Source organism: Microtus oregoni, unplaced genomic scaffold (assembly GCF_018167655.1).
Source record: "Microtus oregoni isolate MIOR12 unplaced genomic scaffold, Mior012 000042F_ref0000377, whole genome shotgun sequence".
NCBI classification, from domain to species: domain Eukaryota; kingdom Metazoa; phylum Chordata; class Mammalia; order Rodentia; family Cricetidae; genus Microtus; species Microtus oregoni.
The window spans coordinates 20377164-20404414 of NW_024543209.1; the positions used below are offsets into that span (position 1 = coordinate 20377164).

The 27251-nt window shown below is 41.5% G+C and overlaps 1 protein-coding gene across 1 annotated transcript in view; it reads right to left on the reverse strand.

Moving 5' to 3' along the window:
- Dcdc2 (doublecortin domain containing 2) overlaps positions 1-27251 on the reverse strand; it is a 165127-nt gene that overhangs the window by 119186 nt on the left and 18690 nt on the right. The window contains exons 4-5 of the mRNA XM_041632902.1: positions 719-795; positions 458-589 (exon numbers count right to left, since the gene is read on the reverse strand). Of these exons, the coding sequence (XP_041488836.1) occupies positions 458-589; positions 719-795 (209 nt within the window). The remainder of the gene's footprint in view (positions 1-457; positions 590-718; positions 796-27251) is intronic.

Sequence of the window (27251 nt, forward strand, 5' to 3'; positions counted from 1 at the left end):
TTTTGGAGTATCTCACTTATCCTCCCTCACCTGTCTCCTCCTGAAGCTCATCTCCTCTTTCTAGAATCAGACATTTTTGCCTGAGACAAACAGTTTAAACCCCTGAATAAACAGTCTTGCCTCCCTGGGGAAAGAACAATCAACTAACAATCAAGAAGCTGGTAGGGCCAAGAAGTCCCTTTCTCTTAGCATAGAATGATGCTTGTTTATTACTCTGCACTAAAATAGCAAAAGCAGGTTAAATCTCTTTATGTCTTCCAACATGCCACAGACTGATAGAAACAAACCCCATTAAAGTGCCATTATATATCATAGTCTTCATATAAAGAAACTGAGGCACATTAAGTTTAACAGGGTCAGCCTAACTTCAAATCTAGGAATCAGTGACTGCAGAGCCCATGGGAACATCTTCGAGGATTCCCAAACCATCCCCGCTGTGGGAAGTGCTATGACACACCTGTGGACAGCCCCACTCCGAAGAGTTATTTTTTCTGTGACCATCTGTAGTACGTGATCCCACTGATTTAAAGCTTTTCTAGGGATGAGGAGTCGAGAAGCTGGGCTTATGAGGTCTCCATTTGCAATCAAGCTGTGGAAGAAAAGGAAAAACAGACAACGCATCTGAAAACTGTTATACTCATAACATTCAAATTCCAACCCCCAAGGAAAGCACATAGTCAATTAATTCTACCCTGAAATATAAAGGGCTCCAACTTACAAAATAGTGCAAGGCTCATGCAGTGATTTCCTGAAACGGGCAGACACATTGATCCTGCTGTGGATGACTGGCTTCACCTTCAAAAGCAAAGCAAAAGGGAAAAGTCACCGGCTTTCTAAAGGATAAACAGGATGGTACTCGTGCTGAAATAAGGTAATACCACCTTGTTCTGACTCCATTTTGTGTTTGTTTAGACAGTTCTCAGTCCTCTACCCCACTCTACACAATGGTCAGGTCTACCTTTGCAACACATTTGAGAGTTCCGTGGCCTTCACCATTGTCCAGATATATTAATTAAAATAATTAAAATAAACTAAAATAACTAGTAAAAAAGGCAAAAATATTGACATGCCATATCTAAAATAATTACTATGCTCTGCCAGGAATGAAAGTTTCCAGGTTATTCTGGAACTCTAATTTTGATATAAATCTTGATCTTTAGCCGGGCGATGGTGGCGCACGCCTTTAATCCCAGCACTCGGGAGGCAAAGGCAGGTGGATCTCTGTGAGTTCGAGACCAGCCTGGTCTACAGAGCTAGTTCCAGGACAGGCTCCAAACCCACAGAGAAACCCTGTCTCGAAAAACCAAAAAAAAAAAAAAAAAATCTTGATCTTTGTGGGGTTTGTCTTTAAAAACTCTACATCCGGGCTGGAGAGATGGCTCGGTGGTTAAGAGCATTGCCTGCTCTTCCAAAGGTCCTGAGTTCAATTCCCAGCAACCACATGGTGGCTCACAACCATCTGTAAAGAGGTCTGGCGCCCTCTTCTGGCCTTCAGGCATACAGACAGAATATTGTATACATAATAAATAAATAATTTAAAAAAAAAAACATTTAAAGATCACTTTTAGTAAAAAAAAAAAAAAAAAACTCTACATCCTTGAGCTTGGGCACTAACAGACTCTTCAGAGACATGAAGCCACTCTTAGTGTGGCTTACTGATGGACCTTTATTGATAAGGGAATAAAATCTTTTAATTGGCTTAGTCAGCAGAGTTGTAAATAATTATTTCACATAGATCATTTCAAGGCCTCTGTTAAAGCCTTGCTCTCTTTCCACTTGGACACACACTCCAGATTCACCCTTCACCAATAATTAGACACCATCAAAGAAGCTCTCCAAAAACTAAAGGAAAAAAATTCTACATTAAGTGCTAGGCACACTTATTACAATCTATGCCAAAGATACAAACAAATCAAAGCAACTCGTTAAACAATGCTTCTAGAAAAGTACAATCAAATAATCCTATAAAATCCTGACTTTGGGAGAGCCCTCTCCTGCAACTGCAGGGCTGTTTCTTGCCATCTCTCCTCCCATTGTTGGCACACCTGCTCCCAGCTCCTGAAGCCCCACCTTGATCTGTGAAGAAAACTTTTCCGCTTCGCCTCATCCTGTGTTCATCACGGGCACTCTATCACTACACTGGCCCCTCAGCTCTTATAACTAGGGGACTCTGATTGCCCCCTCTCTTTTTTACAAAAGATCTCTATCCTAAGCTCCCTTCAAACTCACTAGGTAGCCACGGACGACTTTGAACTTCTTATCCTCCTGACTCCAACTCCCAGGTGCTGGGATTACCGGCATGACTCATCATGCCCAGTTTATGTAGTACTGAAAACCAAACCCAGGGCTAGGCAAGCACTCTACAGACCTGCATCCCCTGCCCTCCCCATCTGCTTTTGCCTCTGGAGAGTAGGGTACAGTTAAAGCCACATATCCCTGTGGAAAACACACACGAAAGGGCTTTTATCACCACCCTAGACCTTAGAAATGCTCTGCCAACCTTCCACTCACTTATTATGACAATGATTAGTTTCTGTCTTTATAATGAGTAATTCAAGGCCTTACTTACATCTCATCACACACACACACACACACACACACACACACACACACACTAAGCCAATAGACATAAAGGTCTTTACTTTCCTTTCTTCCACAGCCCAGCTCTCCCACATCTCCAACGCTTTCTCCTTTTCCATCCACCTCAGAAGACCTTTGTCCCCTTGAAAGACTGTGCTCCATCTTAATTTTGTCGCCAGCCTTCTCCACTTGCTCCACTAATGCTGAGACTCTCCATCTGGAGTCTGTAATTTTGTTCTTCCCTTTGCCTTACACCCTTCTCAAGTGCAGTCCCCCCACTTTCCATCCTTCGTGTGACACCAACTCCCATCCTGTCTTCTCTTCAGTATTCTACTATATGGTTTCCATCTGTACTACTGGGACCCCAACTCTCCATCATGGTCCTGGACCAGGCTCTTCTGTCATCAGCCCTTGTCTCCTGGCAAAGCTCTGTCCTCTTAAGCTGTGTGCTTTCACCTAAATAGCTTGCCACTGTCCCTAAGGCGTGCCCTGTGTCTACTTGTGCTTTTGCTCACTTCATCCCTCTGCCTAAAATATCCTCCCCATTTCTCCAACTGAAATTTTACTTTCTCCTCAAGGCTTGACTGCACTATGCCCCAATCATTTGCCTTTCTCCTCAGGCAGTGGCTGCAGCTGCTGCTGCAGTACCAATGACAGCACTTACAGTTTGGGGATGAGGGCCTCCATTATACTAATGTGCTTTCTAGTGCTATTAGAAACATCACGGCCAAAAGCAACTTGCAAAAATATATATTTATAAATAAATGTATATATATATATACATATATATATATATATATATTTATCCACACAATCAAACAGGAGAACTTGGAATTTTGTGAAATAGAGGGTACATAGTTTTTTTGATGGATGATGTTTATGACAAGATCAAATTGACCTGAAGAGTCTCTTCCTTTGCTTAGCTCATACACTTCATAAAAACCTGGAGTTAACACACAAACAGTACTATCTGAGACAGGGCTGGGGCTTAAGCAGTCCTTAGAAAACAGCAAATCTTCATAGCCTGCTTGCTTGCTCTTAGGTCCCTGCCAGCTAAGTGTGAATGAATCTGCACCCAGGTGAGGGACAGGCCTTCCTGCTGTGTCTCTCACAGTCCCTTTCTCCCACAACCCCCACCACAACTGTACTTCCTTCCTGCTGGGGTGTCCATGGTTCTCTGCTGCCCTGTCTTGTCTTTCCTATAGCACTTATTGTCACCTAAGTGTGTCGTATCGACTTGGTTTGCAGTCACCAATTCCTGTTGCTTTACTTGCTCTAGTGTAACTCAGTAATGCAGTCAACACACACTACATCAGTTGACACGTTTTCAGTCTGTATAGGTCTTACCACACACTCTTGGTAGTTTGAAACCTTGCTGAATTGTTGAATTAAAGATAAAAATAAGTAAGTTATATAAATTATTTTAAAGTTCTCGTCTAAATTATTTCACTTTAGTAATTTAGAGAAATAAAATACATACATTATAACTCTAACTTTATTCTGAATATAAAAGTTGGTAGTTGAAAAAAATCACAGCATTAGTACGAATAGCCATTATTTTATACATGGTTATTTTCAGCATGGCAAAGATCTCCACCAAGGTTTCATGATTAGCCATCTAAATTGAAGACTAATCTTAATTACATTTAACCCCAGTGATACTAACTAAATCTGCATTATCATTTCCAACAGACCAATAAAAGTATCGGAAAAATAAAGTAATGTATCTGAATTTAAAAATCAATAAAAAAAAACACTGATTAAATCAATTTTTAATTTTTAAACAATTATCTTTTTGCTCTTGTTTTGAGACAGGTTTTTATGTTGCCTAGGCTTATCCTCATATTTGCTATATAGCCAAGGCTGACCTTGAACTACTGATCTGCCTACCTCTACCTTCCAAGTGCTGGAGTAACAGGAGCATGCCACCATATCCAGCATATCATGCATGCTTCTAATTAGCATTTTCAATAACATCACATCTAAATTCAAAATAAACCAAATCAGCTGGAGTGGGGGCTTTCCAGAGCTCTGATTGGGAGGAGTGTTAGTCAAGTGCTCATCTATATTATGACCCTGGTAATGGGAGACAATGGTAAATGAGAGTTCTTATAATTTTATCAATCCTCTTATAAGCACACACTTCCCCTTGGCCTTTGGCACAGACAGCATTTAGCATGAGAATGATGTGAAGTGTCTTTATACTGAGTCTGAAGGTATGCACACCAGGGCTAGAGGCTAAGGAGCTCCCACTCCCACCTTGTGAAGCAGGGTAGGTCACACAGGTGAGCAGGCTGAGCAGGTTCAGCATCTAACCTGTACCTGAAACCAAGTCAAATACACTAGCACCACTCGTTGGTTTGGGGAATGAATATTCTTGTAGAACAAAGTAGAATAGCAGTCGTGAGAGACTAGTAAGGATATGGCTGGGGATGGAAGGAGTGGGAAGAAATTCAGTAAGTAACAACACACAATTAGGGAGGAGAAACTAGAGCTGGACTCTATAGTACAACTATAGGTTAGTGTGAGATGTCCCCCATAGGCTCACATGTCGCCACCCAAGGACTAAAAGAAGACAAAATTCCTAACACACTGAGAAGTGGGTTAGTTGAATGAGAGAGAGACAGGCGTATGATTCTGACCAAGTTCTCATTTCTGCCTGTAAGTAAAAGATACATGGAAGAGAATAGATGGTGGCAGATAAATGATAGGAAGGGAGGGAGAAATGAGGGAGGGAAAAGAGGAAGGGAGGGAGGGAGGAAAAGTACATGATAAATAGGTAGTTGGGTGATAGAGATAGCTAGATGAAAAGTAGGTAGATTAGATAGACAGACACACAGACAGATAGAAAGATGATAAATAAATGCATAGATAGATAGATAAGCATAGAAGGCAGTTTAAAAGTATATAGATAATAGAAATAGATGATAGCTAAATAATATATGATTGATGAATAGATAATAGATGGATAACTGATAGATAGATAGATAGATAGATAGATAGATAGATAGATAGATAGATGAATGGATTAGATGTACAGGTTAAGTAGATACTATATCTGTTAATCAATCAACCAATAGATTTAGTGATGTTTTAGTTATGTTTTATAAATAAAGTTTGCCTGAAGACCAGAAGGTAAAACTAAGCCACTAGAATCCAGGCAGTGGTATCACACACCTTGATCCCAGGATTTGGGAGACAGAGGCAAATGGATCTCTGTGAATTCAAGGCCACCCTGGGCTACACAAGATCAATGCAGAAACAGTTCTAGGTTGTGGTGGCTCACACCTTTAATCCCAGTACTAGAGAGTCACATGCCTTTAATCTAGAGAGGAATGTAGGGCGGGATGAGACAGAAACTTGCTCTCTTTTCAGTCGGAGAATTTCTTAGAGGTAAGAGCTCCCTAGTGGCTTGACTGCTTTGTTTTTCTGATCTTCAGGTTTTTACTATTCATACTACAATAGAAGTAGAGGGGTTTGGATGACTCTGCTAAGTCAGCCAAAGAACTGCCTGGGGAAGGAACTAAGTGCCACAGTGAGCTGCACACACTTGCTGCTCCCTGGAGCTGTTACCTGGCACTTGCCACCTTTCCAACCCTGTACCAAGAAAAGCAAAGTCAGCCTACAAACCCAAGGGAACAAAGCTGCAGAATGGACCCTCACAGTCAGTAAGTGCTTATCTCCTGTAGAAACTCCTTGCACTGTTTAAGGGCACAGATTTCAATAACTTTCTAAAATGCCAGATTTTATGATATTCCATAAAACAGTCTATTTAGAGAAACTAATGTACTAATGTTAACCATTTGCCAAGTGTAGGCCAACATGCACTAGGTTTCTGCTTTCTTTCTGATAGATATTTAAAGAAAATGGGATCTCAAAAATTTTTGAGGAAACTTTGTTACTTTGAAAAATCACCCAGCATCAAAGAGGGGACAAAGTTCTTTGCAAAATATTTAATCATTTCTCACCCTTTTTGATAAGGGATCCAAAAAAATTAAAGACCCAATAGTAGGAAATCATTTACCTAAGAATCAACATTACAGACATATCCAAGTATAAATAGTCCTAAAGAGATTTTTTTTTAATCATTCAGGGGCTGGGCATGGTGGCATAAGCCTTTATTTCCATCATTCTGGAGAGGCAGGTGGATCTCTGTGAGTCCAAGGCCAGCCTGGTCTACAGAGTGAATTCCAGGACAGCCAGTGCTACACAGTGAGACTCTAGAAAAAATAAAAGCATCCAGGGTATAACTCAATAGCAGTGTTTGTCTGGGACACATAAGGCACAAGGCTTTGTCCTGACAACCACTTCTGAAAAGAAAAGTAGAGGTTGTCATCATTCATTATCCCAATAGCACTGCTTTGAATGGAATAAAGGACGGCTAAAAGCAAGTGGTATGGTGAGCACACATTCCACAGGACAGAGCTGCTCTGCTGCTGACCACGGGCTGATAAGTGGCTTTGGAAAGGGCCTCTATCACAATACAGATATTCATTCTGCAAACAGTTCCTAAACTTAACAGATAAACCATCCATCACAGAAATGCTCAGAGTGCACAACCTGAAAAGAAAAGACTACAATAAGAATGGAAGGCGGAGAGCAGCCTTTCCCTTTCCCAGAGGATGCTCTATGAGAGAAATGGAAGAAACAGGCTTATTCCTGCTTTGACATTTCATTATAGGAGACAGTTGCTTCTGCCAAAACAAGGAAAGCTGAAAGGCATTTTTAAAAGCACATTAGAGAGTTTACGTTTCAAAGAAATCTAGATAACGTGAATTCTAGAGAGAATGGGGTTCTAAGTGAGACGGAATCTAGAGCTGTTTGCACCGCCAGGATGACAAACCTTCTGTAGTGAGTCAGCCAGAGGCCGGGTTGGCATTGTCAAGAAGACTAGGACGTGCTAAGTCCTCACCACCAACAAAGTCTTCTTCACCAGGAGCTGTCTTCAGTGTGCAGAAGTATAACAAAGCTAGGAGCAAGGTGAAGAAGCAGAGACAGAAACCCCATGGCACAGAGGGTTAGAGGTGGGGCTAGGTAATAGATTCTCCAGTGGCATATAGGGCTAACAGTTGGAACAACTGTCAAGAGACATCTCTAAATCTCATGAGGATTAATTCCCAGGCCCTGAGAGAAGTCCTAATTTTACCCTTGTAACGCTTGAAAGCATTAGTTTAGAGAAGGCAAGTAAAGCTATCTGCAGCCTGTACTGAAACCAGCTGTGGGCTGTGGAAAGACCAGCCCCTTTCCCTAGCATCCCACAGGGGAGGTAGGAATAAGTTCTTCTTAGGAAAAGTATTTCCTACTTTCTGCTCCTACACATAAAAAAAAATGCTTTACAATGTGACCTCTATACAACAAACACAGCAAAACAATTCAAATAAAGAAGAAAACAGAGTCTACTGTCAGAGGGAAAAACAAATCAAGCCAGACATTGCCATGATATTGAGATGGGCAAATAAGGTTTTTACTGTTATAAATACATTAAACAGCTTGGTGACAAAGGGTTAAGCATATCAAATAGAGAGGTCTAGATTATAAACTCAAACTCCAAAAAAAAAAACAAATAAAAATTCTAGAAGCAAAAACAGAATATCTGAAATGAAGAACTTATTACATAGACTTACCCACCTAGGCATAGCAGAATATACCTGAGAAAACAACTTTTGAAAGAGAAAACAAAGGTTGCTCTGCTGGTAACAGTGCTTGTTGCACAAACCTGGCAGCCTCAGTTTGATCCCTGAACTCACATGATTAGAAGAGGAGAACCAACTCCATGTCACTATCAGAACACGCGTGCACGCACACACACACATACCACACACACACACACACACATCAATAAATAAATGCAAAAAAGAATTAAGTTAGTTCCATTAATGTTATATAAAAAAAAGTGAAATAAAGACATTTCTGAGCGCGTGCACACACACACACACACACAGAGACACACACAAAAAGCCAAAGCCAAAAGAATTGATAACAGAGCCACACTTAAAAAAATATACGATGGAAGTTTCCAGACAGATAATGGAAATATTTAGAAACAAAGAAGCCTGGGTGTACATAAAAGCATAGAGAACACTGGAAAGAAATGTACCAGCTATTTCAAAGCTGTTAAAAAAGTAACAACTGTAATGTTTATTTTTTAAAACAATGTTTTAAAGCAAAATAATGACTCATAAAGTTGCTCAATACATTACTAGAAGCAAGTTATTTAATGTGAATGCAAAGGTATGAGTGAAGGTAGATGGAATTACACTATTGTAAAGTTCTTTGGGGTCTGAGAGAATATTATTTAAAAGCAAACTAAAATTAAGGATACATGTTACAAGCACTAAAGTAATTATTCAGATCTCAAATATCATAACTAAATATCCATTATAGAGATAAAAATTAAATATTTCAAATGTCTGATGAACCTAGAGAAAGCAGGAAAGAACAACATGAAGCAAACAAAAGCAAATGATGGACTCAGATCCAATTGTGCCTATACCTCACTAAATATGAATGAATTACAAACTTCAAGTAAGGGCAGAATCAAAGAGACAGCGTAAGAAAATAACACTCAACTGCACATCATTAACAAAAAGCCCAGTTTAGGTATAGACAGGAACAGACTGGAAAGCACACTGCCTGGATGTTAACCGAGTCCATCCAAATGCTTCCATCAATGACAGAATAGGGGATATATCAGGACCATTTTCTCAACTAATTCTCATAGATAATAATATATTCTCTTCTAAAGTCGGGTATTTCTTTTTAAAGATTGATTGTATTTCTATATTGTGTACATATGCACGTGTGTGTCTATGGCTATGTACGTGTATGAGTACAGATGCCCACAAGAGTCCACAGAGGGCACTAACCCCTTGGAGCTGGCATGAAAGTTATAAGCCATCTACTATGAGTGCTAGGAACCAAACTCAGTTTGTCTGCAAGAGTGGAGTGTGCCCTGAGCCACTGAGTCATAACTCAGCCCCAGGGCTGAGTATTTCTTAAAGAATACCATATTCAACAATCTATTTGATATTAGATTGGTTTTTGTACTACTGTGCTCTTTAAGACTTCAGAAAATAAAATCAAATATTAGCATTTCAGAAGACTACAACACCAAGTTGTTTTATCTCATGACCTTCTATGTTTCAAAGGAAATATATATATATATATATATATGAATATTGACTAAAGAATCTAGCAAGATGCTGTCTATGAACCACTTGTTTTCTTTCTTCTTTCTTTTTCAAGACAGGGTTTCTCTGTGTAACAGCCCTGGCTGTTCTGAAACTCACTCTGTAGACCAACCTGGCCTTGAACTCACAGAGCTCCTGCCTCTGCCTCCTGAGTGCTGGGATTAAAGCATGTGTCACCACTGAAGCACTTTTATAATGCCCATTGTGTTTTCTAAGCTGATTCCTCCTCCTCTGGACTCATAAAGGTCAGCATCCCTTCTCTAGGGTTCCATCCTGCCCTGTTTTCTTCTTAACCTGAACATCCTCCTGGACAAGTTTATCAAACCCACTGCTATTGAACACAATTTTGCCACTGCCAACCAAGTTTCTATCTGTTGTTCAGATCTTTCTCCTGACACTGCATGTGTTTACCCCACTAGAAGAGTCCATTTCTTCACCCTAAATGGAGATATATAAAAATCTATTTGTACCTAAGCCCTCTCTGAGTTCCTGCGGCATAAAAGTTTATTTTGTCTCACTTGGTATTCAAAGATAATTTGCACTTTTTTTCAAAACTGTTAAAAAGCAATGCACGGCTGAACAGTCACCAAAAAATTTCAAAGAAGGGTCCCATGGCTTCTCCTTCCTCAACGTTGCTTCATCTGTTCCCACTCTATACCTCCCACCCATCACACACACACACACACACACACACACACACACACACACACACACACTAATGCCCAGCCTCAGGACCTCGCAAATCCTCCCACACTGCATCCAGAACAGGTGAGCACAATTTCTGCCTTTAGTGCCTTTCCTCGCTCACCCACCCATTTCTGAATTACTCTCCCTTCAGTGCAGGTCCAACCATGTGATAGCCCGATGCAAGAGCCCTCATAGAAGGCCACCACATTCGATGACAGCCTTGGACTCAGATGTTCTGTCTGGCCACACCCCAGCATGCAGCAGCCTTCTTCCTGACATTCAGTCAGCTGGATAGACTTCCTCCTTCAGAAACTATCGATCATTCTCCTCGGGAATCTCCTGTGCATCTTCCATGAATGCACCATATCCTTCTTCTGTTACAGATAACTACTGGGCTGCATCTCTCTTCCTTTGGCTTTCCTAGTAAGAATCCTCATATATAACCCACTGGTGTCACTTTAGACATATAACACTTCAATTAAACAATAATTAGGATGAGTTTTTGAGCACAAATCATGCTCAGAACTCAACCACTTTCTCCCTTTTGCTTTTCATGATCTCTTTATAAGGCAACCACTTACGACTTTAAAGTTTACAACTTTAACTATAAAATACTTTTAATTACACTCACATTTATTACTAAAATGGACTTTAACATTAGCATTGTTCTATTTTTTATTTTTATTACATCTTATTTATTTATTTCAGGGCAGAGATGCACATGTGCCACAGTAGGTGTGTGAAGGTCAGAGGACAACTTTTGGGAGTTTTCTCATCCTACCATGTGGGTCCCAGGGATTGAACTCAGGTTGTCAGACTTGGTAGCAAGTGCCTTTACCCACTGAGCCATTTCACCAGCCCTATGGTTAACATTATTCTAAAATTACAATGAGGGTCTTCACACTTCAGTAGGCAAACAAGGAGTCACATAAGGCCCCTTGTGATTCTCCATCCAGGTGTCTTAGTGCACCATGCAGCCTGCTGGGGTGTCAGTAAAATCTGTCCACTAGCAGTCAGAACCAACACATATTGCCAGTCATTTAACTGAGATCTTCACTAGGTTATGTGAAAATGAATACATGCACATATTCTATATGTTAACATATATAGGCCATGCTTATTCAATGATCTCAAATCCACTGAAGTTCCTCTCTCTTCAGCTACTATTGTCAAATATACTTGATATGATCTCATCAATATAATTTTTTTGAACATAAATAGAATGAAAATTGAAGCTTACAGAAATTCCAGATCCTGAGTACAGTGGCAGAGTCTAGTCCCTGACTGAATATTTTACAGTTGAACTATAATGGCTTTTTTAAATTCCAACCAACCTAACTTCAGTAAGAACCTAGTCATAGAAGGTGTTGCTAATTACAACGAGCAGGGTGCTCAGAACATCCCTGGGAGGCTCCAATTAGTCTCTGAGCTGATGAAACACCTCAGCACTGCCCAAGCCCTACCCAGGTCCCTGCATTGTACCAGCACAGGCACCAATTCCCAGAAGAAGCAGGGTTCACCTGTCAGGGTGGTTTATCATCTCTTACTCAGAGAGTTGTTCTCCAGCCAAATATGCTCACTATCCAATGGGTTTATATATCTGTCTTTAGCTACTGTCTAAATAGAGTTCTTCCTTTTCCTGGAGCAGGAAAACAATTCAAACCAAACCAATGAATGATTCATCTGTCCAAAGCACAGCAGGGACAAAGATTCATATTTAACTTAAGAGTGACCCAAAACAAGGCTGGAGTGATAGCTCACTGAGGACCTGAGATGGATCCCCAGAACCTCATGGGGAAAAATCCAGGGGTGGTGTGTACATCTATAGCCCCAGTGCTGGAGAGGCAGAGGCAGAAGGATCCCTAGAGCTTGCCAGCCAACCAGCCGCACCTACATGGTGAGTCCCAAGTGTGAGAAATTCTATCTCATAAAAAAAAAAAGAGGACCAACAAGATGTCTTAGGAGAGCAAAAAGTGTGTTCCATACAAGACCCAAGACCTAAATTTGATCCCTGGAACACACAGTGAAAGAACACACACACGAACATACACATGCATGCACACAATCCAAAAGATAAAATACTTATTACAGAAATTAATTCTTTGCTTGGAAAAACTCTTAAGCATATGTGTATACTAAACAAATGCTCATATTACCAAGTCTTCAACCAATTTCGACCCAATTAAATCTATTTCCCAACATGTCTAATGATTGTAAGTCATTTACAGTCAAATTTCTCTTAACTACACTCTGTGGGTTTTGAAAGATCACATTAACCCCGGGAACTCCTCATGTGCAATTTTAAAGCTCTGGCTGATTACCTTATTCTACAAATGATTAATTTGGTGGGCACTTTGCCTTATTGAGAAACCAGACAGTACTTTAATACTGTCAAGGTATTTATAAGTAAGTTTGTGTGGGGTCCCCTAATGCTATGCTGAAGAGAACAATATGACCGCTACAAAGTTAAAAAATAACCAATTAACCCAAGAGAACTCTCAGAAGTTACGGGAACTGCCGCTAACCAAGCATTAAAAAGGGATGCCTTTTTAGACTGTACCTTTTATTTGCATGTTCCTTCTTACTAACCAATCCTGCTATCTCACCATTGTTGGCTTCTGATTTGTTTTGTTTTCCCAAATGGGATTTAGGTTACCAAACAATCTGGGCCGTAGAATATACATTTCCACTAAGAATACAGAGGATCAAACACAGTATCGAGAACAATGCCGGATGAAAGTAGGCAGGGCTGGAGAGAGACATGTAGATTAGGGAGTTGTCTTCCACCTCCATGGAAACCAGGGGTCCTGTGCAACATGTGTGCTCAGACGTAGAGCAATACTAAGAATGCTGTTCACCCACGGATAGATGCTCAAGAGGGGACGCTACCATTGTGAGGCAGCCCTGGCTTCAGGCTTTATGCTGAGGATTTCACAAGGAGGAAAGATGACACATACACACACCACTACCACCATCACTTCCCCGCTTGGAACATTAGAGTGACAGTATGGATGCAAAGAATGAACACGCAGCCTCCCATGGGAGCCCTGAGCTGGGACTCATTTCAAGCCCTAAAATGTCACCTCTTCACCACACTCCTGAGTACACTGCTTCATCACCTGAGTGGCTTTACATGATCAGATGTAGGATGTAAGTCATGCATTTCATTTCCATATCCCTAAAATAACTTTAAGTTCTTGCTTTCTCCAAAGATATTAAAATGCAAATAACCTTTAGCAAAAAGAAAAGCGTTGAAATTTAAATGATTAAAAATATGACGTTGCTAGCCCTGAGTATCAAATAACTACTATGGCAACATAAAATCTCTGATTATAATAAAACATTATGTAAACAGATGGACTTAGATCCATGTCCTTCCATAACTTGAGAAAAATGACATTGATGTAGAAATATGAGGGAGAAAATATGAATTACTACAATAACAAGTTTTCTATAAAATCATCTACAAACTCACTTTCAGTTGTTTCCTATATATTCCATCTGTAGTCATATACTGCACAGGGCAAACAGGATAGGAAGTAAGTTTGTGGTGACAAGCATCGTTGAAAAGACATGAAACCCAAGAAGAAAAGCTCCCTGGCCTGATTCAGTGTTATATAATGTGCAGTCAAGCCTAGGGTGCCTCCTCAACTTCTCTAAGTAGTTGAGACACATATTCTGCCCTTAACCAAAACCACTAAATGTGCAATTGATACTATAGAACTGAGACTTTTCAAAAGAAATGTATATTCCCTAAAAACAAAATATAATGCTTTAAGTTTGTTTCTGATTTAGATTAATCCAATCTGACTCTAAGACCCCTTTTCCTAAATTTTTACATCAGCAATGTTTCTCTGATAGAAGCCCTGGTGCAGACCCAGTGAGATGGTTCTACAGGTGCTGGCCACCAAGCCTGAAGGACAGAGTCTCGTCCCCAGGACCCACATGTGGAAGGAAAGAATGTCCCCCGTGTTATCCTCCCACCTACACACGTGCACTATGGGACACACATACCCACAAATGCCCACACAAGCTAACTAACTGTTAGCTGCGCATAGTGGCGCATGCCTTTAATCCTACCACCCAAGAGGCAAAGGCAGGGAGATCTCTGAGTCTGAGGCCAGCCTAGAAACATAGCAAGTTTCAGGATAGCCAGGACTACATAAGAAAACCTTGTCTCAAAAAACAAACTTAGGTTGGGCAGTGGTGGTGTATGCCTTTAATTCCAGCACTTGGGAGGCAGAGGCAAGAGGATCTCTGTGAGTTCGAGGCCAGCCTGGTCTACAAAGTGAGTTCCAGGACAGCCATGGCTACACAGAAAAACCCAGTCTCGAAAAGAAAAAAAAGCTGGTGGTGGGGGTGGGAGGGAGGGATAAAGCGACACTGGTGAAAATACCTTGATTTCCAGGATGAAAAATGATGCTCATGAATCTAAGCCTTTTCAAATGAGCAGTCCCAGACAATGTGTTCCTGCTGCTCTTCAGTGAAGCACTTCTGCCCAAAGGAATGGCCCATGAGTCAAGTTCACCCGCACCAACCATCAGCTCTTACTATATTATCTGAGATGTTCAGAAGCCTGGAGTGTCATCCACACAGAAATCTCAGAGGTTAGGAAGAAATCAGGGCTAGGGATACAGACTTGAGGGTAATTGTTTCATAGATGATATTTAAAGCCATGAAACTAAATGAACTTACCAAGTGTGGTAGCTAATTTTCATTGCCAGCTTGACTAGATTTGAAGTGACCTAGGAGACACACTTCTGACATGGGTGTGGTTTGAGGGCATTTCTGGAGAAGTGTAGTAGAGAAGGATCTACCCTAAATTAAATGTGGATAGCACCATCCCCTAGACCTGAGACTCCTGAGTAGATAAAAAATGGGGAAAAGCCATACCAGGGGCCATCCCCACCTATGCATTTGAACCCTGAACTGCAGCTCCATTTCATGCTCCAGAGTAAAATTCCCTTAACAGGAGAGGCTTCTCTGACCATTTGACTCCATCAGCAGAAATAAGCAAACCTGTTACACATCAATAACCCAATCTTACTGGAAAGGGTGAGCCAGGGCTTGAACATGGTATGTCTGTCCACCATAGGCTTATTGCTTTGACTTTTGATCCTGAAGAGGTGGCACTGTTTTAGAAAGCTGTATGAGATTTAGTAGGTGTGCTGGGTTGGAGGATCATTGAGGATGGAGTCTGACAGACAGCACTTTCTGTCTACTCTGTTTCCTGGGGGCAGATGCAATTGGGCCAGCTACCTTACACTTCTGCCTCAAGGTCTTCCCAGCCATGGTGGACTGTATCCTCAGACTATAAGTCAAAATAAATCAATCTTTCCTCTCTTAAGTCACTTCTTGTCTCGTATTCAGTTATAACAAAAAAAAAAGTAACTAATACAGTGGAAAATAGCATGGGGGTATGCCTAATCTAAGTTGCCAGGGAAAAGAATCCTTGCAGTATATGGAAATGTAAAGGCAGAAACCCCAAATGCATTTCTGTAATGTAGTTACCAAAATGCTTTAAGTATGGGCTAGCAATCCTACAACTATTTTGTGTATACATGATACATCACACTACATAATTTAATGTGGCTAATGAGAGCAGGGGTTTCCACTGTCATAGAAAGATGCTGGAGCCCCAGGGGTGCACTTAGCACATGGAGCTTATTCAGGAGGAATCACAAATAAGGAACGGGTGCAGGTCAGAAGAAACCATGTTGTGCTGGATTATATTGGGATGTGTCTGGATGAACTCAGATTCTGTCCAAACAATTTATCTGCAAACATTTAGGCAGATGGGTGGGTGCATAATAGTGCAGCTGTGTGCACATGTGTGTGTGCGCTCAGTCATCTACTTCTTATAATAGTGCAGCTGTGTGCACATGTGTGTGTGCGCTCAGTCATCTACTTCTCATAAGAGTGCAGCTGTGTGCACATGTGTGTGTGCGCTCAGTCATCTACTTCTCATAATAGTGCAGCTGTGTGCACATGTGTGTGTGCGCTCAGTCATCCACTTCTCATAATAGTACAGCTGTGTGCACATGTGTGTGTGCGCTCAGTCATCCACTTCTCTAATAGTGCAGCTGTGTGCACATGTGTGTGTGCGCTCAGTCATCTACTTCTCATAAGAGTGCAGCTGTGTGCACATGTGTGTGTGCGCTCAGTCATCTACTTCTCATAAGAGTGCAGCTGTGTGCACATGTGTGTGTGCGCTCAGTCATCTACTTCTCATAAGAGTGCAGCTGTGTGCACATGTGTGTGTGCGCTCAGTCATCTACTTCTCATAAGAGTGCAGCTGTGTGCACATGTGTGTGTGCGCTCAGTCATCTACTTCTCATAAGAGTGCAGCTGTGTGCACATGTGTGTGTGCGCTCAGTCATCCACTTCTCTAATAGTGCAGCTGTGTGCACATGTGTGTGTGCGCTCAGTCATCTACTTCTCATAAGAGTGCAGCTGTGTGCACATGTGTGTGTCCGCTCAGTCATCCACTTCTCTAATAGTGCAGCTGTGTGCACATGTGTGTGTGCGCTCAGTCATCTACTTCTCATAAGAGTGCAGCTGTGTGCACATGTGTGTGTGCGCTCAGTCATCTACTTCTCATAAGAGTGCAGCTGTGTGCACATGTGTGTGTGCGCTCAGTCATCTACTTCTCATAATAGTGCAGCTGTGTGCACATGTGTGTGTGCGCTCAGTCATCCACTTCTCTAATAGTGCAGCTGTGTGCACATGTGTGTGTGCGCTCAGTCATCTACTTCTCATAATAGTGCAGCTGTGTGCACATGTGTGTGTGCGCTCAGTTATCCACTTCTCTAATAGTGCAGCTGTGTGCACATGTGTGTGTGCACTCTGTCATCTACTTCTCAGCTCTGCCTACTGAGAAAGCCTCCGAGCAACTTCAGGAGCAAGGAACATGCAACACCACACTAAACTAAAAGAGATGAGGGCTTCCGGAACAACAATCAAATATGACTAAACACTAAAAGTGACACGTGAGTCTGCAGTATCTCCTGGTAGTAGAAAACAGGAAAGGCCTCCCAGAATAGGAGGGCCTAAGACAGCCAACTTGAAGAAATGACCAGTGTCCAAAATGGGGATAACATCAACAACAACATGAATAATGACAGTAAAGAATTTTAACTAAAATCAAATATCCATGGGCCTGCCAAATGACAAGGTAGGTAAAAACATCTGCTATGTTATGATGTAAGTCTGACGACCTAAGATCATCTTCACAGCTCATGGAAAGGTGTAAGGAGAAAATCAGGCCACAAAGTTGTCCTCTAACCTCCATGTGCACACGGTGACCATATGTATGTGCATGTACACACATATAAATAATAATAATCAAAATAAACAAATACCCACATTCCATATGATACAAATAAAAGATAAAATAAGTGTACATGAACAAAACTGCTTTATACAGCAGAATTCCAGTTAGGAATGTGGAAGCAATAGTGGAGAGAGAAAACACACAATGCCAGCTGATGCGGAAAAGAGCCACTGATTTATCATATATTCTGAGGGTGAAACCATGAATAAGGGGAAACAGTGCATCTGCATAGTCTCAAAGTCTCTCTACACAGAGCCTCCTTGTCCACTCAGAAAACTAGCAGATAGCACACCTATCTTCATACAAGGTTAGTATCATCAGCAACACCACCCATCCACGCCATCACTGCCAGGGTAACTAACACCAAATAAGAGGCTTGATTCTGCCTGCTAAAAGGAAAATTTTCACCTCTCCACTCTCTGACAAATTAGGTATTTTGAACATTTGAAAGGAATCTACTCCTTAGGAATGCTAGAAAGGCCTTTCATCACTTATATGAACATTTTTTTCAGGGATCTATGAACCATCTCTCAGAACTGTAAGGAAAGAGAGCCTGACAAGATGGACCATTGGGTGAGGATATTTGCCATTAAGCCTGGCAACCTGAGTTGGATCCCCTTGACCAAGATGGTGGAAGGAGAGACCTGATCCCTGCAAATTGTTTTCTGACCACCACAGATGTGCCATGGGATATACATATCCATCTGCAAACCCACACACGTAAAATAAATAAACATAATAAATAAAAGTTTTAAATAAATCTTTTTAATATTTACTTATTTTTCTTTTATGTGTATAGGTATTTTGCCTGCATGCATGTTTGTGTACAACAATGTGTGCCTGATCACCACAGAGGCCACAAGAAAGTATCAGATACCCTGGAACTGGAGTTACAAATGGTTGTTATCCACTTTGTGGGTTCTGGGAATCAAATTCGGATCCTCTGGAAAAGGAATTAGCGCTCTTAACTGCTGAGTCATCTCTCCAGTCCTGATAAATAAAAACTTTAAAGCAAAAGAAAAGTCCGTGGAAGGAGGCAGCATTTCCATCCATTCCCAGGTGCCTGTGCAGAGCAGAAAGCAAGGCCGGTGGCTAAGAGCCTAACAGGAGTGTTTTGCTCCAAGGTGCGAAAACACCTGTCATCAAGATGTGAAGAGTCTGTCTCTCCTCCGGGTGAGGCCAGTTCACACTGAGTCTTGGCTCAACAAGACAGAAAATTATGTATACAGGGTGCTGTCCAGAGCTGAAGGACTGGTCACTGACCGTCTGGAAACCGCGCCTGGCTGTACAAAAGGGAGAAGCTTCCTTTTCCTTGCAGTCCCTTAGAAGTGTGTCTATAATTAGCATATTTGGTCTAATGCTGTCAGTGATAGCGACGTTTTCTCTCATACTGCTTTTCTCTCCTTGTACCAATGCTCCATGTATTGGAACGGTGTCCTGTTTCTACTGATGCTTCAAGGATAATGTCTTCAGACAGGACACACTGGCATGACAAAACAATATTTTATGAACTTTGTGTCCCCAGAATGAATGATTCTAATCAGACTACCAGGAAACAATGTGCAAACACAAACTGAGATGCCGGCTACAAAACAGCTGGCCTCAAAACCACCACGGGCATGAAAGGCTGGAGGACAGTCCCACCACAGGCATGAAAGGCTGAAGGATAGTCCCACCACAGGCATGAAAGGCTGGAGGATAGTCCCACCACAGGCATGAAAGGCTGGAGGATAGTCCCAGCACGGGCATGAAAGGCTGGAGGATAGTCCCAGCACGGGCATGAAAGGCTGGAGGATAGTCCCACCACGGGCATGAAAGGCTGGAGGATAGTCCCACCACGGGCATGAAAGGCTGAAGGATAGTCCCAGCATGGTACTAACTGAGAAGACAACTAAATGATATGTGGGCTTCTGAACAAGAAAAATACAAAAGGCATGTTGGGAAAAATGACAAAAACCTTCAAGATCTGCAGATTTGGTAGTTGTATCGATTTTAATTTCCAAATTGCAGTATCTGCAAAAGGTTACATTTAAGAAGATAACAGAAGGGACAGTTCTGAACACTTCAGTCCTGTGACTACATTTGGCTTTTGGTTTGGAGTCAAAGAAATTTGATCTTCCTTTGTTCTGTTAGGCCAAGAGACAGCTGAAATGAACAAGCAAACAAAAACACCCATGCTAAGTTCACACTAAATTAATTATTTCTCTCTGTTATCTCATGAAGAGCAGTCATAAGGTTTCTGGTCTGTAGAGGCAGGGGGGCCTTCGCCCACATACCAAGCTTATTAGCTCAGAACAGTAAGAAACAATGGCTGGCTTGTTGTTAGCCAGTGGGTCAGGCTTAATTGAGAAAATATTTACACTCCCTAAAGGCAGACGTGGGTCAAGAGAGCCTCGGCTCTACATCAAAAGTGCACCATCCAGGAGGCAAAGCACACGGTGCAGATAAAGAAGGATGTTCAGGGTTCGCTGAGTGACTTCCTCAATTAAAATAGTTTGGTCTCCCACTGTCAATGCTGAGGACGACTTCCTGTCCTACCAAAGTTTTCCAGAAAGTCCTCCCCTATGCCTACACACGGAAGTGCTTCCCCTGTAGTTTCCTCCAGCAGTTTTCACTGTCTTGGGTCTTATAGTAAGGTCTTTGATACACTTTGATCTTTATGCACTGTGAGTGATGTGGATCTAATTTCATACTTCTATATGTGGAAATCCAGTTTTCCAACTGCCTTTTTTCTAATATATGTTCTTGACACCTTTTCCAAAAATTAGATGGATGTACCCGGCACTTTGGATGAAGGTCTCAGAGGATTTGAGCTGGAACTGGACTGACGGCCTCCTCCTGAGAACCAGCTCTCATACTCCCAGAAAGCACCATGCCAGCTGCCAAGGGAAAAAAGCAATCAGCAGTCCTACCTAGTCGTGATGTCAGTGAACAGTCAGCACAAGCAGAGACCCCTAAAGGTGCAGTGATGGCACTTTTATCTTGGCAGTAACCAATACATAGGAATTCACACAGACGAGCAACAGGTTCAAAGGAGACAGGGTCCTAACACTGAGTATGGGAGATGGACACTCTGAAGAAACTATTTGCAATGATACCTGCTGGTAAAGAGAAATCAGTTCATGCCTGGCACTAGAAATAGAGCAAAACACGCATGGCTAGTGAAGCCATGGATCTTACAAAAAGAATCTGCTACCACCCTTTCCTAAACCATTATAATTCTCAACTGCAGCCTAAATATTCACCCTTATTCCCACAGATAAGTGTAACTATTATTCCTCATTGATGAAGCTTCGTTTTGCAGAAGGAGACCATCACAAAAAGCCACAACTAGCACACATGCAGACTGTTGGGTGCCTAGGCCCAGTTGATACAGCTACAACACAATTCCTGCACTGAAAGCTCAGGGAACATTGCACAAGATGGGGCACAACGACTCAGAGCCAGAGAACCAGGAATTCCACTGTGAGATCGCGCTGTCTAGCTGTGACGGGGAAGCTACACCTATGGAATCTCAACAGCATGCCTGCCTAAACAAGACCTGTCGACAATAGTTGGCATCCCAGTGTAGATGGGAGAGAACTCAGAGCCGCATTCACAGGTGGAGAGCTATAGGTAATTAACAACTGTTGAGAGTGGGAGAATTAGTCCTCCCCAGGGATGAGACTCGGGACTCATTTTCCAGAACTGAGTAGTCAGTCCTAGTAGCATATAGATGCAACAATTCTGAAAGGACTCAGCAGATTGTATTAATATGTTTATTTCTTTATATGTATATATGATAACAATGGTTAAAAAGAAAGGTCATGAATTTGCGAAGGGGCAGGAGAGAGGAAATAAAGGGGGTAAGTAATGTCATTACATTTAAAAATAATAGCAATAAAAGAAAAATAGAAATATGGAGAAAGTAATAGACATAAGAGCCATTATTTTAAACTTGTATAAAGTATTCATTCTATAGAATATTTCTGATCAGGAAAAAAAACAGATGACTGTAGCTGACTGAGTTTATTTCTGTGTCTTTATCCTATTCCATTGATCTACATGACTGGGGTCCTTTAAGGGGTAAGGTCACTGTCTTTGTCACTATGGCTCTATAATTTTGTGATCAGGTACTACAATTCTTCAGGCATTTGCTTCCTGCTTAAGACTGCATTAACTAGGATCAATAAGAATAAAGTATTACAAAATACCATCATGAAACCCATTTATTCATATGCTCATCTTTTATCCATCTATCTATCTATCCATCCATCCTCTATCAATCCATCCTCTGTCTGTCTGTCTATCTATCTATCTATCTATCTATCTATCTATCTATCTCCACACATGTGGAGGTTAGAGAACAACTTTTGAGAGTTAGTTCCCTCCTTGTATCATATGGGTTCTGGGAGCCAAAGTCAAGTGTTTAGGTTTGGTGACAAGTATCTTAACCCACTGAGCCATCTCGCCAGTCCTTTGTATGCCAATTTTAAAAAACTAATTCAGAGAGAGAGAGGCAGGGAAAGAGAAAAGGAAAAAGGGAAGGAGGGAGGAAAAGAGAGAGAAAGAGAGAGCGAGAAAGATTACTCTCATAACTAATTGTTGCAGTAGATGGGAATTAACACAGAAACCCACAACTGCACAATGTGTAAAGATTTAAAGACTTTGGAGCACCCAGTCCTAAATGGGATATCTCCATCAAATCCCTCCCTTCAAGGCTCAAGGATCTATGCAGAAGCGGAGGCAAAAATATTCTAAGAGCCAGAGGTAGTGAATGACTCCAAGGAAACAGTGTCTCCAAGAACATAAGAGGACCAATGCACAGAAGAACCCACAGTGGCTGAGGCAGGACATGCAAGTACTGCACGGATCCAAAATAGACAGGGGGAAGTCGACCTGGGATCCACCCTAACCAAGAAGCTATTTGCATTGATACCTGCTTGTAAATGAAAAAAAAAACAGCTTTTTTAAATGGACTATCACTAGGTATATCAAGAACTTCATGTTTCGTTTGGGGATTTGTTTGTTTGGTTTTGGTGGTGGTGGTGGTGTGTGTGTATACTTTTTGTTTCATCTGACTCTGTTTGGGCTCTTTTTTTATTGGTCTTTCGCTTGTTTGTTTTGAGTTTTACTATTGTGAGACTTTTTTGTTCTTTGTACTTTTGTTTTTCTTTTTTAAAAGAGGAAGAAAGAACAAGTTGTTAGGTGCAAAGTTTGGGAGGATCTAGGGGCAGTTAGAGGGGAAGAAAATGTTCAAAATATATTGTCTAACATTTTAATTTAAAATTACTGAAAGATGATTTATCTTTAAAAAGTTCTTGTTGAAGACTACTGACAGTACACTGGATGTTTCCTAAGTAATTAGCCCACTGTTAGCTTCCTCCCAGCCCACCTAACTGAAGCATCATCCATCTAAGAATAGAACGTGTGTTTTAAAGAGAATGTACTTAATAAAATTCACATTTTCTCATCAAGGCTTATAAGAACACATATTACAATATTTGTATGTTTCACTTGTCAAGATTGGTTCTCTAAAAAAATATTTCCCTCATTATATTTCCCCTTACTCCTCTTCCTTCTCTACTTGAATCGCTTGGATGAGGGTAGCTGATGAGACAGCAGGATGTGTTGATATTTAAAATATTTCAATTACACCAAAGACAACACAGCAGGTAGAAAAGTAGAAAGGACGCCAGTGAGCAATGCTCCATTCTTCTTTTTCCCAACTGTCTATCTCAGTAAAAGTTCTGGATCCAGAGCTTCTCAGATGGGAATACCACCTTCCAGGTTCACCCAAAACCAGAATCTCCCAGCCCAATGGTTCAAACTCAAATATTCCAACCAGCACTGCGGGCACAAGACATCCATTTCTTCACATTTCACCCCACTTCTTCTCAAATAAAGACACATACAGGCCACTAACAAATGAAGAAGTCAAGCTTGTTCCACAGCTTCACTGCGCTGATTTAAATAACCCAGAGAACCCATGATATGACATAAAGCCTGTGAGTCTTCCCTGAATCAGTTTTTATTCGATCAGCATTTGTTTCTACAATACAAAAATGGAGACATGGTTGAATAAAACAGAGAAAGGCAAGAGTCTGTGCTCAGATATCCACACTGTTTCTCTTTAACCCTAACCCCCTCACCCAAACCCATCAGTGCTGCCAGCAAGTCAGGGATCTGCCCTTCTCTGCCTCCCCACCCACCATGCCCAACTTGTTACATGGATGCCGGTTTTGCACAGACACAGCCTCTCAGTCCTGTATTTACTGACTTGTTTATATTGTGCTGCTTATTGCTCGTCCATACTCACTTGAGGTGACTAAGCTTATTTAGCCTGACTTTTCTCTCCTTCTCATCAGTGAGGAAGACCAATGTATTTTTACCTGAAGGTGTTACATAATATGAAATAATGTTAAAAGAATGAATACACATCCATCTAAGAAAGCAAGTTCCTTGCAGTTTCTCGCACATAGAGCAGGTAAGGATACTCAGTTCTTCAAGGTGTTAGGTCTCAAACCTGGGATAACTGGCTAACTGAGGTACCATTAACATATCAAAGCTGATGCTGGCCTGAATGCCAGTCAGGTTCTCCCAGCTGCCCTCAATCCCTGCCTGTTACAGCTTCCTCCTGCCTGGCATACCAAGCCCATACAGCCCATACACTAAACCTCTCCAGCCCAGAGACTGGGCTGCCCTTCCCCAGCTGCTCTTCCCTGTATAATCCAACCATTTGGGCTATGCAGGTGCTTTTTTGCCTTTTGGCCTCCTGACCTCTTGGTCTCCCCTCTCCCCACCCCTTCTCCTCACAAGGCCTGGCTCAGGGTCATGTTTACTCTGGACTCTCCTAGATGTCTCCATCTCTGTCTCTGGCTATGCTCTCTCATATTTTTAATAAACTTTCTCCTCCACCAAACCTAGGAACAATCATATCCTCCTTTTTATTTTGTTTTATTTTCATTCATCTGGTGGGAAAAAGAGTTAACCTCAACCAACTACTACATTAAATGGCATTTTTTTTTCTTTTTCCTCCTTACTCTACTAAACATGGTTCTGAATTACAGCATCCCAGTTATCAATAAGCACAATCAGAAGTCATTTTGCCTGGAGTACCGACTGGCCAGCCACTGGCGGATCCGTCCTGGTATTGCTTTTAAAATAAGCACTGAGAGAGTAGCTGCCTTTAAATGGCTTGTTGCTGCGATTTGGTCTCCAGGTTACCAAGGACCAAACAACCTCAGGCAGACTCTAAAATCTGCTCTATGCACCAAATGATGAATTGCAATCTTCACACCCATAGGGAGTAGGATAATAAATCAAAGCAAAGGGTCACGATGTACAAATGGCCTGGCTGAGCAACTTCACACTAAAAAGTCGCTCTGTCCAGCTTCAAAGAGAAGAGGAATTTCATCCCCAAAACTATCTGAAAACTTGGCCTTTGAAAATGGGTTTTTGATCCTACTGCACGTACTGGCTTTGTGGGAACCTAGGCAGTTTGGATGCTCACCTTACTATACCTAGATGGATGGTCCTTGGACTTCCCACAGGGCAGGGAACCCTGATCGCTCTTTGGGCTGACGAGGGAGGGGGACTTGATTGGGGGAGGGGGAGGGAAATGGGAGGCGGTGGCGGGGAATAGACAGAAATCTTTAATAAATAAATAAATGAAAAAATAAATAAATAAATAAAAGACACTTATGAGCAAGTACAAAAAAAAAAAAAATGGACCACCAGGAAGAACTCTTATGAACTCTTACATTGTAAACTATTTTTGCCCGTGTGAAGGATCTCCTCTCTGTGTAACACTTCCTTCTCTCCAGATTATTATGGTCTGGTAGGATTGTGCCACCAGCTTTGACTCCCTGCTATTTCATTTCTTCCTCTATTCCAGTCATAATTCAGGGAGAGGCAGAGAAGAGCAGAGAACCATGGCAACTGAGAAGTAGAGAAACAATACCCACAAGGACTGACGTTTTAAATGGACACTTGTGACCAAATAAGAAAAATTTAGGCTGTGAGTAGTCAGGAGTTTTCAATCCTGTGATGAACCTTTACCCAGCATAGCAGGGCCTGGATGTGTTCCCAATAAGGCTCAATTGTAGGTTTAGAAGTAGGTGTTTTCAGCTGGGTGGTGGTGGCACACATCTTTAATCCCAGTACTCAGGAGGCAGAGAAAGGTGGATCTCTGCGAGTTTGAGGCCAGCCTGGTCTACAAGAGCTAGTTCCAGGACAGGCTCCAAGGCTACAGAGAAACCCTGTCTCAAAAAACCGGAAAAAAAAAAAAAAGGCATTTTCACCTTGAGGAGAACTCACTGTGAGCCTTCACTCTAAAGAATATAATATGTGTAATATGTAGAGAAAGGACTATCAAAAGGAAAGAGGCCAGACATTAGTTGCTCCTTGTTCCATCCAGTATGATGAATACGCATACTGCCCCCTGTCCACTTGCCCTCTTCCATCTCCAGCTCTTCCAGACAACTTCTTTCTTTTGCTTAAACAGCTATGGAAATGCTACCCATCTGTGCAATCTTGCCTATGTAACTGGAAGACACAGTTTTCCCTGGTGCATGAGACTCCCACAGCACTCCCTTCACTATGCAGTGAGCTACACCCAAACACAATGCTAACCAACCCTTCTAAGATCGGTCTGCTTGAGTGTCCATAGTGATTATATCTGTTTGTAATCATCAGGACCTGTCTTATATTCTGAGATTCTAAACTGCTTCCACCCCTCTCGCTCTAAGCATCCTAGGCCAGTGTCTTAATTAAGGTTTATATTGCTGTGACGAGACACCATGACCACAGCAACTCTTATTATAAAGGAAACATTTAATCGGGGTGACTCACTTACAGTTTCAGAGGTTTAGCCCATTATCGTCATAACCCAGAGCATGATGAGATGCAAGCAGACATGGTTCTGGAGAAATAGCTGAATACTACATCTTGCAGGAAATCACCTGAGACACTGGACACTACCCTGAGCATAGAAAACCTCAAAGTCCATGCCTGTAGTGACCCACTTCCTCCAACAAGGTCATATCCACTCAAACAAAGCCACACCTCCTAATAGTACTACTCCCTATGAGATTATGAGGACCAATTACAACCAAACTACCACATTCCACTCTCTGGCCCTCATAAGCTTATAACAATATCATAATGCAAAATGCATTTAGTCCAACTTCAAAAGTCCCCATAGTCTATAACAGTCTCAACAATGTTTAAAAGTCCAAAGTTAAAGGTCTCTTCTGAGATTCATGCAATATATTAACTAATTCCCTGTAAAAATCAAAATCAAAAAATACATCACATACTTCCAACATATAATGGCACAGGATATATATTACCATTCCAAAACATAGGAAAGAGAGCATAGTAAGGAAATACTGGATTACAGCAAGACCGAAAACCATCTGGACCAACTCCAAATCTCTGCATCTTCATAGGTCTGTTGTCAAAACATTCTTCAGATCTCC